General features: G+C 35.2%; 2 protein-coding genes across 2 annotated transcripts in view; one reads left to right on the forward strand and one right to left on the reverse strand.

Annotated features, from left to right (window-relative positions):
* LOC109210963 (scarecrow-like protein 15) lies at nt 4177–6361 on the forward strand. Its single transcript, XM_019374449.1, has one exon. The coding sequence runs from the start codon at nt 4432–4434 to the stop codon at nt 6064–6066; it is 1635 nt and encodes a 544-aa protein (XP_019229994.1). The 5' UTR covers nt 4177–4431; the 3' UTR covers nt 6067–6361.
* Nucleotides 8261–14732, reverse strand: part of LOC109210972 (G-box-binding factor 1-like) — a 7770-nt gene continuing 1298 nt past the window's right edge. Inside the window, exons 2-12 of the mRNA XM_019374456.1 lie at nt 13857–13979; nt 13620–13667; nt 13429–13515; nt 13225–13314; nt 12946–13106; nt 12808–12862; nt 12622–12670; nt 12339–12544; nt 11383–11460; nt 8992–9117; nt 8261–8661 (exon numbers count right to left, since the gene is read on the reverse strand). Coding sequence (XP_019230001.1) covers nt 8563–8661; nt 8992–9117; nt 11383–11460; nt 12339–12544; nt 12622–12670; nt 12808–12862; nt 12946–13106; nt 13225–13314; nt 13429–13515; nt 13620–13667; nt 13857–13913 — 1056 coding nt within the window. The 5' untranslated portion in view covers nt 13914–13979 and the 3' untranslated portion in view covers nt 8261–8562. The remainder of the gene's footprint in view (nt 8662–8991; nt 9118–11382; nt 11461–12338; nt 12545–12621; nt 12671–12807; nt 12863–12945; nt 13107–13224; nt 13315–13428; nt 13516–13619; nt 13668–13856; nt 13980–14732) is intronic.

The following is a 14732-nucleotide window of genomic DNA, read 5'->3' on the forward strand; positions in this document are numbered from 1 at the left end:
TATCAAGATGAACTATCTTGAATAAAAAATCTGGAAATTATGCTCGAAATTGAATTATTGAGCAAGTTACCTCGCAAACACCATGTTGCGGGTTAATAATAATCGCACATGTAACCATCTCATAGATGCATCTTATGTGGTATACATGGCAGGTGAATGGGCCCATATTCACCTTTGATATTTCCAGCATTCATGGGATTCAATCCCAATATTAGTTGGTCTATTAATTAATAAGAACAAGCAACCTAAGAGAATTCGTAAAGAACTTTCTAGTTCTTTAATATTTACCCATATGAACTCTCTTTTATTTTTGCACATTATACTTAAATTGATATGGCTAAACTAGTTATGCCAACTGGATAAATTATCAATATTGATAAAGTTCAGGTTTACACCATGACGTCTGCAACTATCAATAAACTCCAATTTTATTATGATATGGGTTTTTATATCAATAAACATCCACTTTAGTGTGGTATTCTTTTATTTGTGTAGTACAAATTGAAGAATAAAGCGGGTAACTTTTCACATAAATATTACCCCACTACAAGTTGTAGTAATAGAAGATATTAAATCCTTCCTTTATTTATAGTCTCAATATAACCAACCGCTTTCGCGAATACTTTAGAAACTCAATAAGTTTCTTTGAGACTGACTACGACACAATAAATTGACATGATAATCAATTGTATTCCTCCAAAATAGTAATAATTGGCTCTTCCGGAGCTCTCAATTAATTTGATACTACCACATATTCATCAACATCCATATGGTCATATATCTCTTTCAAGGAGAAAGTTATACCATTATGGTCATGATCAAAATTATATGCAAGATATGTTTCTTGCATTATTGTTGTCCTTCAATAATCACATTGCCAAAATATTTTGGCGTACAATAGGTACGTGACCAATGACCATTCATGCCATAATGATGACATTATTTTCTTATATCATCTCAAACCTCCTTCTAGAGGTAAGTGTGGTATATTCGCTACTACTAGCACATTCATATTCTTCCAAGAATGAATATGTATTCATAAATCAGATGTTGTCACATTCACATCATGAATGGACCACAATCATTTATATGTGCTTTATAAAATCTCATGTCAAATCGATGACAAATATTACTTTCACAGAGTGAAGGATTATTTTGAGAATCCTTATTATTCTCATTATCACAATGATGACGAATATAATTTCGTCTATTGCCACGTCCACATCCATTGATACCTTCACGGTAATAATTTTGTCTTCTTTCAGACTGATAACATATTGCAATCACATTCTCTTAAGGGAATGAGAATGAAGCAAATTCAATGGGAAGGGTTTTCACTTCTTTGCCCACAATCATACCTGAATTTGATCATGGCAAGACATAGAAATTTTACCACTTTGGGTGGTTATAATTTCTTTCAAACTCCATTAGAGTTAAAATCAAGATTTATTGTCTTTGCTTGTATATAAAATCAAATTATAGAATGTCAAGAATCTAAAAGAGAAAAATAAAGTAAAATACTTACCTTAAATCCACAATTTAATCATGAAGGAAGTTTATGGAATAATTGACAATCATTATGCTTAATCCCAAAGCTTCTACTCAATTGGTTAGAGTTTCATGCTGATAACGTGTTATAAAACAATAAATGAAGAAGAAGAGTATTGCAGAGAAAAGTAGAGAGAGAAGATTCTTATTGATATTGGATGAATTACAATAGAATAGAACCCTCTATTTATAGGGAGAGAGTGACTTAGCCACCAAGCAATAAACCCTAGAATCTCTCTAAATATAGTTCACCATAAATAAAATTCTATTTATAACAGTAACGAAGCATCAGGTTAATTTGTCAATATGCACTGCACATATATTGACTTCGTTCCTTGAATATTCGATTTTCCGGTATCGCAGGAGCTCTTATTCATAGCTTAATAAATATATACTATATGTTCTCGAAACCCTACCTCTAAACTATATTCGCTTTTCATTTTCTTTGCAAATGTTTGTGTGTTTAAAATCTATAGGGTAGACAACTTTTTACTTTTTATTATTTTAGGTGGAATTTTAGAGTGAAAAGCGTTAGTGTGGCGTTTACCGTGTCATAACCTACTAACCTAGTGCGAAAAATATGACCTTATGATCATTGTATATTTTGAACATCAGATATAATTTAATTACTTTAATGTAATAAAAAATAATTTTGTAATTTAATGTTTCTCTGTAATAACTGAGAAGGTCAATATATATTAACTACTTCGCATCTATCTAATTAATTTGCATGCTATTGGTTTTAAGAGAGGAAGAACAGAAAGCGCATGAGCAATACTTTTGAACAGATTGTTGTGATTAACTTTGAACATATATTCGAGTTGTAACTTTAGGAAGACTTGTAGTAATAACTTTGGTATGGTTAGTTAATTAAGAAGGGAAAAGTAATATTTTTTCTGTTTCAATTTAAATGACACATTTTCCTTATTAGTCCGTTCCATAAAGAATAACATATTTCTTTATTTAAAAACAATTTAACTTTAATCAAATATTTTATTTTACCCACTTTACTCTAATGAAAAGCTTTTATAGTCACACAAATATTATGGCTCCATAAAGCTTTTGCTCCCTTAAGCTTTTAAAACTACATGTTTCAAAAAAAAAAATTGTTTTTTTTTAAAATTTTGTGCCAAGTCAAACTACATCATCTAAATTGATACGGAGGGAGTGGTAACTTTGACGGAAAAGAGCTGCTATATTGTCTCGACAAATCGTAGCTGTTTTTCTTGTTTGATCTCTTCACTTAATTAACTTGCACACTTCCACATATATAAATCCAAAACTAAATAAAATTAAAATAACCAAGCCTTTGAATTATTTAAAGGAAGGACAACACATTAAATTTGAACACATGCTAACCAGCAATTAGATTGGTAAGGGAAGATTGAACGTAAGAAATACTAATAAAGTGTTTGGAAAAGTATAGAAAGCCTTCTTTTTCCCTTTCTTTTTATCAAGTACAAAAATAAAGACTTCACATACACGCCTCTAATCCTACAAAAAGATAAATCAATCACTTCAGGCTCGTGTCCTGCATGTTCCTATCCCTACAATACATACATGCATGCAATGCATGTAATCATACCCATCCCTCCAATTACCTTATCACAAGAGGTGCCAAAATTACACTGTGTAGCTACATAAAAAATTATAAAAGTATATATTAGTAAGTACTATATTTTGACTCTATTTAATTTTTTTTATGTGTTTATTTTTTTATACGGGTTCAAAATGCCCCTAAACTATTGGAAAAGGTTTAAAAATATCCTTCATCCACCTATTGGGATAAAAATACCCTTCCATCCACCTTTTTGGTTCACTTATGCCCTTTGACGGTCAATGTTGAATTAAAAATAATTACTTAAGAAATATTTTCGTTTTTTTCAACTAATGCACCAGTAGTCCACTAATTTAGTAAAGTCTTCTTCTTCTTTTTTTCAGTTTTTACAAAAAAAAAAATTTCTTTTCATTTTTTTCAGTTTTTTTAAAGCATTTTTATTTTGTAAAAACTGAAATTTTTTTTTTGTAAAAACAGAAAAAAAAAATTGAACAAAAATATTTTTGTTTTTTAAAAACTGAAAAAAATATTTTCAACAAAATATTTTCGTTTTTGAAAATACTTTTTTTTTCAGTTTTTTTAAAAATTTCAGTTTTTAAAAACAAAAATATTTTGTTATAAAACGAAAATATTTTTTTTCAGTTTTTACAATTCTTACAAATTTTTTTTCTAGTTTTTACAAAAATAAATGCTTTAAAAAATGAAAAAAAATTATTTTTTTTGTAAAAGCTGAATTGTTTTTTGTAAAAACTGAAGACTTTATTAAATTAGTGGACTACTGGTGCATTAGTTTAAAAAAATAAAATATTTTGCATAATATTGTTTTTAAGTAATTATTTTTAATTCGGCATATCTAACGGTCAAAGGGCATAAGTGAACCAAAAAGGTGGATGAAGGAGTATTTTTAGCACAATAGGTGGATGAAGGATATTTTTAAACCTTTTTCAATAATTTAGGACATTTTGAACCCTTTTTCGTTTTTTATATGTGTTAGTGAAAATCTTGGCTCCGACTCCGCCCTAAGGCAACTTCAATCCCATGCATGCAATTAGGGCCGCACGCACGCAAAGATAAAAAGCCAGCAATCATCATCCTCCCAAAAAGACTCCATTTTCTCCCAAAGTTTTCAGAGCCATTGAAGAAAGTAGAAGGGAAAGCTAAAAAGAACACACCCACCATACAAAGTCTTCTTCTATTAAAGCAACTACAAACCATACTACGCACTACAAACACTCGCGCAAAAAACAATTCACTCACTTGTTAGTTACATAGTCTTTACAGACTTTGGCTACGGTTACCAATAATCCTCTCTTTTTCCCAGAGAAATGAAAGTGCCCTTTTCCTCTAATGACAACGTGAGTTCAAAACCATTGATTAGCAATAACAACAACAACAACAACCTCCGGAACGCTACTTTTCCGGCCGCCACCAACGGCCCTAATTTGTGCTACGAACCCAAATCAGTCCTCGAACTCCGCCGCAGTCCCAGCCCTATCGTTGAGAAGCAGGTGATAACAAATCCTGATTTCTCCGCCCTTTGCGGCGGCGACGATCCTCTCCAGCTAGGTGATCATGTTCTGAGCAACTTCGAAGATTGGGATTCTTTGATGAGAGAACTTGGCTTACAAGACGATTCTGCTTCACTTTCAAAATCTAACAACCCTCAACTCAGCCTTACACAAAGCGAGTCGCTGACTCAATTCCATAACCTCTCTGAATTCTCAGCTGACTCGACTCAGTTCCCTACATCTGATTTTTCTTTCTCTGAGAATTTCCCTCAGCAATTTCAATCAGTGAATCAGGGAAATTTCAGTAACGCCCTTGATCTCTCCGGTGATATCCACCAGAATAATTGGAACGTAGGATTTGATTACGTGGATGAGCTCATTCGTTTCGCTGAGTGCTTCGAAGCCAACGCGTTCCAGCTCGCACATGTGATACTGGCACGGCTCAATCAACGGCTCAGATCCGCCGCCGGAAAACCTCTCCAACGAGCTGCCTTTTACTTCAAGGAAGCACTCCAAGCCCAACTCGCTGGGTCAACTCGGCAGACTCGCCCTGCCAGCTCATCCGACGTGATTCAGACCATCAAATCCTACAAAATTTTCTCAAACATATCTCCAATCCCTATGTTTTCCAGCTTCACGGCGAATCAAGCCGTGCTTGAGGCAGTCGACGGCTCGATGCTAGTTCACGTCATCGACTTCGACATCGGACTCGGAGGCCACTGGGCTTCCTTCATGAAAGAGTTAGCTGATAAAGCCGAGTGTCGTAAAGCCAACGCGCCGGTTCTTCGAATCACGGCTCTAGTTCCTGAAGAGTACGCTGTGGAATCGAGGTTAATCAGGGAAAATTTAACACAATTTGCTCGTGAACTCAATATCGGTTTCGAAATAGATTTTGTGCTAATTAGAACTTTCGAGTTGTTATCCTTCAAAGCAATAAAGTTCATGGACGGAGAGAAGACAGCGGTGCTTTTATCCCCCGCTATCTTCCGACGGATCGGGTCAGGGTTTGTTAACGACCTCCGTCGTATTTCCCCTAACATGGTGGTACACGTAGACAGCGAAGGGCTAATGGGTTACGGAACGGCGTCGTTTCGTCAGACGGTGATTGATGGGTTGGAATTTTACTCTACGTTGCTGGAATCACTAGAAGCAGCAAATATTGGTGGCGGAAATTGTGGGGATTGGATGAGGAAAATTGAGAATTTCGTGCTGTTTCCGAAGATAGTGGAGATGGTGGCGGCAGTAGGGCGGCGAGGAGGTGGTTCGTGGAAGGATGCGATGGTGGCTGCCGGATTCCGGCCGGTGGGATTAAGCCAGTTTGCGGATTTTCAAGCTGATTGTTTGTTGGGGAGAGTACAGGTTAGGGGATTCCACGTGGCAAAGAGACAAGCGGAGATGTTGCTGTGCTGGCATGATAGGGCCCTAGTAGCCACGTCAGCTTGGAGGTGTTAATAATAAAAACTACTAACCCTAAACTAGTTGTAATAATAGCAGTGATTTCGATCTTTAGCTATATGGTTTTAGTTTTAGGGGTGGGGGTAGCATAACAACAGCTAAAACTCAAAAGAAACTTTCAGAAGTCGCATGTTTTTTTTTTTTGCTTTTTGTTTTTCTTAATTGTGTTGGTACTATCTTTTTTGTAATTTTGTAGCTTAATTTCGAGTCTCAGGTTGGTCTCTCTAATTAGTGGATAATTGCAATGTGTGTAACTTTTTCGCTGTTAATTTCAAAGAAATTTCCCAGCGAATCGCCATGTTAATTCGTTATTTTCCATGTAAAAACATCGCAATCTTGTGAATTATTACGAGAAATTTCATTAAAAGATAAAGTTAAACCTATGTATAGTCAAATCAGGTAGATTCGATAAACTAGTGAGGAGACGCACTGAAGCAGTATGGTGTTACCACATATTAAGTGAGAGTCTGACATAAGAATTGAATAATATAGGGAAAAAAGTGGGAAAAAAAATTTCAAATAAAAATGATATTTGAAAATTAGAGTTGTGTTTGGATATGAATATAATTTAGGATTGCCTTTAAATTTTGTAAGTGATTTGAAATAAATTTTTTGAAAAGCAACCTTTTAGAGTTTTTTAAATTTACGAAAAATTTCGAAACTAATCTTTAAGTGAAAATTAAATTTTTATGGTTAAATGCTGATTTTGAAAAATAGTGATTTCTTTTTTTAAAAAGGTACAAAAAATTTGTATGGCCAAACGGCCCCTAAGTCATCTAAAAAATATTGCAGACAAAATTATATAAAATACTCGTAAACAATATTTTTACATTATCAAGTCACCTAATACAATAACTACAGGTTAGTAACCCGCTATACAAATTCAACTACACTGATTATGTAAAACATTTTAATGTATGACCAAAAGATTTAAGTTATATATGTAGCAATATGAATTATGAAACAATAAAGTACTTTATACATGAACAAAATGAACATATAAAATTTATATAGCCAACTCTAATTAGTTTAGAATTAAAAAATATTTTGTGATTTTTCTCATATTTCTATGGGAAAATTTCACATAAAAACGACTGGGATCCTTACTTTTCAATTTTATAGCCCATATTTCAAATTACAACCAACTAGCCCAAAAATAATAGGCTAAGATTCAACATCCAACTCCAATAGGTTCTCAAAATTACTATTTAATTTTTAAAAAAGATTGCTCAAACTTTAAGTTAATTTTCGAATCAGTAAGTGTAACTCAAATATTAGTTCAACAAACCAAATCCATTTGGAAGGTGAAAATCAGATTTTTAACAAGTTTAAATATGTGGGTTTAGATTTCGAATTTGATTTTGTGAGAAATTTGGAGTGGGTATTATCTAGAATTGTTAGAAATTGAATAAGGAGGTTGTATATAAAATTTAAAGTCATTTAATGGAGATTTGGACTGATTTTGAACAAGAATTGCAACTGAAAATCGTGGAAGAAGTTCGTCTACAGACGCTTGTATAAAGATGTATAAAAATGTATAATAGTGTATAAGATGTGTTTATACACTCATATACACTATTATACAAGATTATACATAATTATACAAAAAACTGATTTCGTCCTCTTCCTCGCGTTTTTTCTGAAATTTAACTCAAATCTACTCCAAATCACTTCAAATTTAAATTTTGAACTCCGTTTGATATTTTCAATCAATCGGAACAACACCCAATCCAAACAACTAACAAACTCAAAAATCTTATTTTTAAAAGCAAAGCTTTGAATGGCCTTCAATGGTGGAATGTTGAATCTTCAATTTTCTTACATTGCAACCAAGTGACACAGGGAAGAAGCAGTAATGGCGGACGGCCTCTTGAAGCATATGTAGAAGATGTGAGAAGAAAAGAGAGTAAAAGCAATGGTTATGAGAACATAGATTTAACTTCATAGCTTTTAGAAGCAATGGTTGTAAGAAAACAGATTTTAAATTTGCTAGTGCTTCCAAAATATGTAAAATATGGGTTAGGTCAGGTAAAACTTAAAAATATGGCCATTTTTTGTTATGGTATGAAGTCAAGTGTATTTTCTTGTAATTCTTTCTATTTCTCTATCCGTAGTGCTGGCCTAAAAGATATTCCCTTAGAGACCCTTGCCAAAATCCCATCCACATTCAATGCAAGAGACTTTAAAGATATCCAATGAAAAGGAAACCATGTTAAGGTAAAATTCCAACAGTACTCAATTGGTGCACTCACCAGAAGACTTCTTAGTTTACATTCCAGTTACTGTAGTTAATTTAACAAGAGCACAGACTCAGACTCAATACTGGGGTTACAATTAGAAATAAATGTTACAGTCACACTCAAAAAGGGTTAAAGGGTATAGGTTAGTAAACATTTCTCATTCTGCTGCACCTAGAAGCAATGAATTCTTTTGGCTCTTGAAATATTTGTGAGCACTTGTAACTTAGATCACCTACTCAGTCCTGGCTTTTCCTTAACTAGCTTCCTCGACGTTAGATTGTAGATGACTGGCATTGCCGTTGCTCTCTAGCTTAGACACAGCATCTGGCCCACACAAACGCGTTAACTCTTCCTGTTGCACCATCATATAATATTAGTACTTCCATCTTTCTCCCCTTCAGAACTGCTTGGTCAGGTTAAAAAGAACAAAATAGCACTATAGAAAAAGATGAACGGATGCTGCAGCAAAAGATTCCATGATGCTAATTGCCTCACATTAGTTATAACAAATTGCTATTCGAGAAGCAGGCATCGTACTATCCCAATAAAGTACAAAGGTGATGAGGGAAAGGAAAAGGGGATCACATGAAGAGGGTACTTGAGAATATTACTTAAAAATGAGGGCAACCAAATATAGAGGAGGATAAGCAATTAGAGGAACACTTAAGAAGGTATTAAGTACCTTTATCGAACTATTCTCTGAGGTAAGCTTCTCACATTCCTCAGAGAGCCGTTGGAGCTCATCTTTGAGTGAATGATTCTCGCCGCTCAAAGCTTCTACCCTACGCTGCAGCTCTTCACACTCAGCCTGCAAAAACAAGAAACAGAAAACAACATGACAGCCAGAAAATCTAAAAGAAATTGAGTACATTCTGGATTCCAGAAATTGGAGCTAGCAAACAATCAAACCGCCCATGAACATGAATAACTAAAATCAGCTTGTTTGCTATCCTGCTGGAATTCTGGTTGCCGTTGCAACATGAATGGAAAAGAGTATCATGTTTTTGTGTGGGCTGAGTTACAAGCTTGATGTGCACGGGAAGAATTTTTACACTTCGTCACCAGTTGTAACTCCTTTCTAAACTGATGTCATATACAAGGACAGGAAAAGTCCACATACAGTAAGATGAACTCCTAAAATGGAAAGCAGCCAATTCCTTTGTTTCTTGGCATTAATTTAATGACGCTTCCCATCACTTCATGTAACCATTTAATTTAACTAACAACTATCATTAGGAGAAAACAGTAGCTGACTACTGCATCTGCGTGAATATTGTCTTCTCTATCTTTCTCCTTTTGGGTGGATACACTTAGGTTAAGCATCGATCCCCAATGACATGAGAAATTATAATGGGTATTTACACTTCTATCCAGTTATCCACTTCCTATTCAATTAAGCCCATCAAGATTCATGGTCATATATGCTTTCATTTGTCACTTAATAGTTTTCTGGTTCAAGCTGTTTTGGTTAGAACAATTGCCTTTCCGGGAGCTCAAGGGCTAAAAGATGTTTTCAAGCGCTTAACTGATAGTTAAAGGAGAGTATATTACTACATTAGTGGCTACATTTACTCAACCATGTCTCTCAAATATAATACTCCCTCCGTTCCAATTTATGTGAACCTGTTTGACTGGGCACGGAGTTTAAGAAAAAATGAAGACTTTTGGAATTTGTGGGCCTAAACAAGTTAAAAAAGGGCCCAGAGTATTTGTGTGGTTATAAAAGCTTCTCATTAAGGGTAGAGTTGTAAGTTTAAGCTAAATTATTTCCAAATTTAGAAAGGGTTCATTCTTTTTGGAACGGACCAAAAAGGGAATAGGTTCGCATAAACTGGAACAGAGGGAGTAGTACTTATTACTCCCTACGTTTACACAATATGTCTTAGCTAGGATGATTATGAAACAGTTTCACAAAGGGATCAGTAATTATAATTGACAATTAAGTCTATAAAGTGAGAGAACAGGAATATTAAGTATTGACTAAGGGTCCATAAAAGAGGCTGTACTAGGATTTGATATAAGATTCTCTTTGGAAAGGGTTAGACATAGGTGGGACAGACTTACTTTTGAGAACAGGTAATCAGCCTTCAAGAGGATGGTGGTTTAAGGGAGACCGTCTATAAGTGGTTTGTTTTATGTGACATTTGATATGAATGCATCTCCTGTTGCTTTCCACACTATATTCCATTTTTGGTACATACCATCCGTTAATTTGTCTTCTACAACTCGAAGAAATTTTCTAGCATGTGCTGTACATTGTCTTCACGAATTGAAATAATAGAGAGACACCAGATCTTGTTCTTTCAGAGGAAAAGAGAAAACACTAAGAAAGAAAGTTACAGTTACTAGGGCCTTAAAACAGTATCTGCAGATTAGAGCATGATATGCACATATCACATCGAATTGCATTCCCATATTCTTACTTATTTGTGCCGGAGACCATTTCATAAAGGTGACACAAATGTGTTTATATCAACTAGAAAAATTCATCATCATAAGATATTAATGATTTGGTTGAAACAAGGAACTTGAAGCATCAGTCTAAGTTAATGTGACTAGACGAAAATGCAAAAAGATCAGTGTGCCATATGATGGCGTAAAACAATGATTGTTTTTTAATAACCGTGGTGACAAGGCCAACTTGTGCGAACCTCGACTAATTCCACGGGATACCTGCCAGCTCCCACCAGCAACATGTACCAGGTAACTCTATCCATCAAGGCTTGGATAGATGGGATGAAATCACCTAGTATTTTTTGCATCCGCTAGGTTTTGAACCAGAGACCTCATGTTCTCACCCACTTTATTGACCACTAGGCCACTCTTGGGTGCGTAAAACAGAATGATCTTAAGGCTTTATATTGGTGTAGAGACTGTAGACCCCATCATTGTCTTTAAGAGCTGCTTTTATTTATTATTAGAAATAAATCTGGGGACCTCTGCTTGAAACCAGATGTCTGAGTCTAAAGCCATGTGGAGAAGAATTTTTATGGCTCATAATAAAAGACATATAGTCAACTCTGACCGGTAAAAGATGGAAAGAGTAACATTATCTACAAAGAGTAACTCATACCTGCTTACGTAGCCTTGACCTCCTAGCTGACTCCCTATTAGATTGCTTTCTCTTTTGTCTTTTAAGTTCACGTTCGTCCTGTCAAAGCCAGGGTTATAACGAAGTCTATCAAAAAAAAGAAACAGAAAAACAATGATAACAGGGCTATAACCCCATCATTGATTGTGTACTTGCTCTGGCACACAAAAATGAAGGGGAACTATCGACCTATGGAATATGGAAAAGTGCCTTTCATGTCTTAAATAATTTACTGCTCTACCTGAAAGAACCATGAAATATTTCTGGGGTGGTGGCGGCGGCAGTGTTATACAGTAGAACCATGGACTTCAAACAAGCACAAGATGCTGATATATCCAGAGATACAGAAAAATTGAGATGGAACCATGGAAGAACTAATGATATAAGGAAGTTCAGTTTTATAGTCCCTTTTGAACCATATGAAGGTTTAAATATTTTCATGCAAAAAATTTGATAAGAAAATCTAATCCTACAAACAGGTAATTTTAACCCATAAAGAATGAAACCAGCCTAGCTTCAGGAGTTTTCTGGCGTATTTTAACTCGGAGCTATTTCTGGACCAACCAAATTAAAACACCTGAAGCCTTGTAAAATCAGAGTGTTGAGTGCTTTAAAGAGTTCTCCAGGTTGTGATCTTTCTTCACTCACAATTGTGAAACTAAAGATTTCACAAATTAGTCTTTTTAGCCATTTGTTTTACGTCTATTCATGGAACTCTCTATGTTAAGACTCAAGATACACCACCAATTAGTGTTATGAGAGAAAATATTCCACCTTCAGTGAAGCCATCTGCTACCAGATGGGTGGAATATATGCAGCTTTTTGCAGACAAGCAGTTAGACTGGACAATTTGAAGGACAGAATACATAAACTAATCTGGTAAAAAATGACAGTACTGATTTCAGTGAGTGAAAAAAGCTAAAGAAAAGAAAATGTACCTGAACCCATTGATCATTCATCCTTCCTTCATGTCCTATAACTGGACCATTCGCATTTGGCTGTATTATGATCGCTCCAGGACCGGCAGATGATGCATTCCACACATCCATTCCAATATTTAGGTTAGTTGCAGGCACAGTGACAGGATTTGCATGCATAGAGGTCTGGTAATTCGCTGTTGTGGGATTATTCTGCGCACTAGCTCCTGATAATCGCCAGATTTAGAAACTCAGTTATTGAAGTAAGAATGTCAGAACCGAGAAGAAAGGTCACAGAAGTTACCATCGGCAAGCATTTGATCAAAGCTTCCCTTCTTACTTGCAGCAAATTCCTGAGATCACATATTATCAAAAAAAATAAAAAATCAACTAGCAATCACAGGACAAGGTAAGCATAAAATTGAGACTCGTGACCTCCATAGTATGTAAATAAAGAACAAAAGCTGGTTAGATTGATCTGAATACTCACGTGGTTATCATTTTCATCATTTGTATCTGATGTACCTTCACTTCTGGTTTCATCACTGTTCAAGAAAAAAATATTCCAATTAGATGCATGACCAACCCAAAAAGAAGAATCTGTGGAAAATGTGATTGAAAATCAGACCTTTGTGTGGCACCATCATTTCCAGAACCCGAAGCAACTTTCCCACTGTCGCCTGCCTTGCCACCAGAACTGGCCTTTAACTTTTTGTTCGTACTCCGATCCTTTCCTTCAGGATCCTTCCCGTTTGATTCAAGATTTGCCTGCACTGCTTTTGGAGTGTGCTGAAAAGACATGAACAAAGGTATTAACATGAAGTATCTTTTTTTTTAAGAAGAAGAGGTGACTTCCTTTCATCAGCTTTCAAATTCATAAAAAAAAAGTACCGAAAAGCTTCATTACCGTGGCCATGTTAGGATGAGCATAAACTCCAGCAGGAGGATATAAAGCTGGATATGGGACTGCAGCCCCATAAGGAGGCATAAGAGGATGCTGAAATATCACAAGGTGATCAGAGAAAGTACTCTATAGATAGGTTCTGAGGTCGTGTGATAGAAAACTTGTATAGCAGGGAACTAAATAAATCAGGAATGGAAAATCAATTACCTGGCCTCCCCACAAGTATGGGTGGGAAGCAGGAGAAGCAACAGGTGAGGCAAAGAAGGGAGGAGTAGCTCCCGCGCTATAATAAGCCTAACCAGGAAAAGAGAATTAGTGCTTGATAGACTAGAAAACTAGAAAAATTATTCATCAGCATTCATGTTATTGGCTTAATCATTATGGAACTTAATATCAACCTGCATAGAGCTTGACCAATCAGGATATGAGGGTGTAGTTTGTGTCTCCTGATCAAACATTAGAAAACTTGTTGCAGTCAGCCAATACATACATTAATACATCTGTGCACACACACACATACAGAGAGAGAGAGAGAGAGAGAGAGAGAGAGAGAGAGAGAGAGAGAGAGAATAGCACATGTTTGATGACTTATTAGCCGTAAATGTACAAAAGAAATGAAAGAGAAGGAAAGGGACCTGAGTTGAAGCCGGTTTTGAAGGCTTTGTAGGGGTGCTCTCTTCCCCAGCTCCCATTGGGTCAATTGATTGTATACTCGGGTACCACGTGAATAATTCAGAAATGGTGTACTCGATTAAAGGCTAGATGGATCATAAATAGGGAAAAGAAATTAGAACCCTTCCACTTTCTTTTTTTGGATAAGTAGAAGTTAGAACTCCAACCATTTTCCACCTAAAGAGATTATGCAGTCATTGTCGTAGGAACAAGTATACAGTTTCTTGCTTTTCTGATAAGCAAATAATATACAAATTCTGCCTCGAAAGCTATTCTTATGACATAAAAAGAAGACCAGAGAACACTATGCCTCAAATCCACATTAGTTACGGTTGAGTTATGTAAATAGAGGGCTTAAAAAATTATACTTGTAAATATATCGGTGTAAACTGGGTCATAAAACCTCTCTGCCTAAGAACAAATCGATCTCACCATACATAACATAACAATGAGAAACAAATGTCATATTCCCTTATTTTTGGTCTACACAAAAACCATTCAACTTTATCAACAAGCTGATGTAAAAAGGATGAAAGAAGCTTTAAAGCCATCAAAGAAAAAAATAATTTACAAATTCATGCAAAGCAATCTTTTAAACTTACAGTGCAATCTGTATGTGAATCTGAATATAGAGAAACTAAAAGCACAATTTAAGAGGGATGTACTTATGTAAATAAGGCATGTACTCATTTCAAACTAATAAATCTTATTAAAAATATTAATGTATTTTCTTAAAGAAATTGCTATCGGTAAGTTCTCTAGAGAAAACATTGTAGAGTAACAGATTATCAAGAGAAGGAAAATCCTTTCCATGACTACATAACTGGGTGGGTGGGTGG

This window comes from Nicotiana attenuata, chromosome 2, assembly GCF_001879085.1.
Source record: "Nicotiana attenuata strain UT chromosome 2, NIATTr2, whole genome shotgun sequence".
Classification (NCBI taxonomy): domain Eukaryota; kingdom Viridiplantae; phylum Streptophyta; class Magnoliopsida; order Solanales; family Solanaceae; genus Nicotiana; species Nicotiana attenuata.

Excerpts from the sequence above, each read along its gene's own strand:
- LOC109210963 (XM_019374449.1), top strand. The coding sequence starts at position 4,432 with ATGAAAGTGCCCTTTTCCTCTAATGACAACGTGAGTTCAAAACCATTG.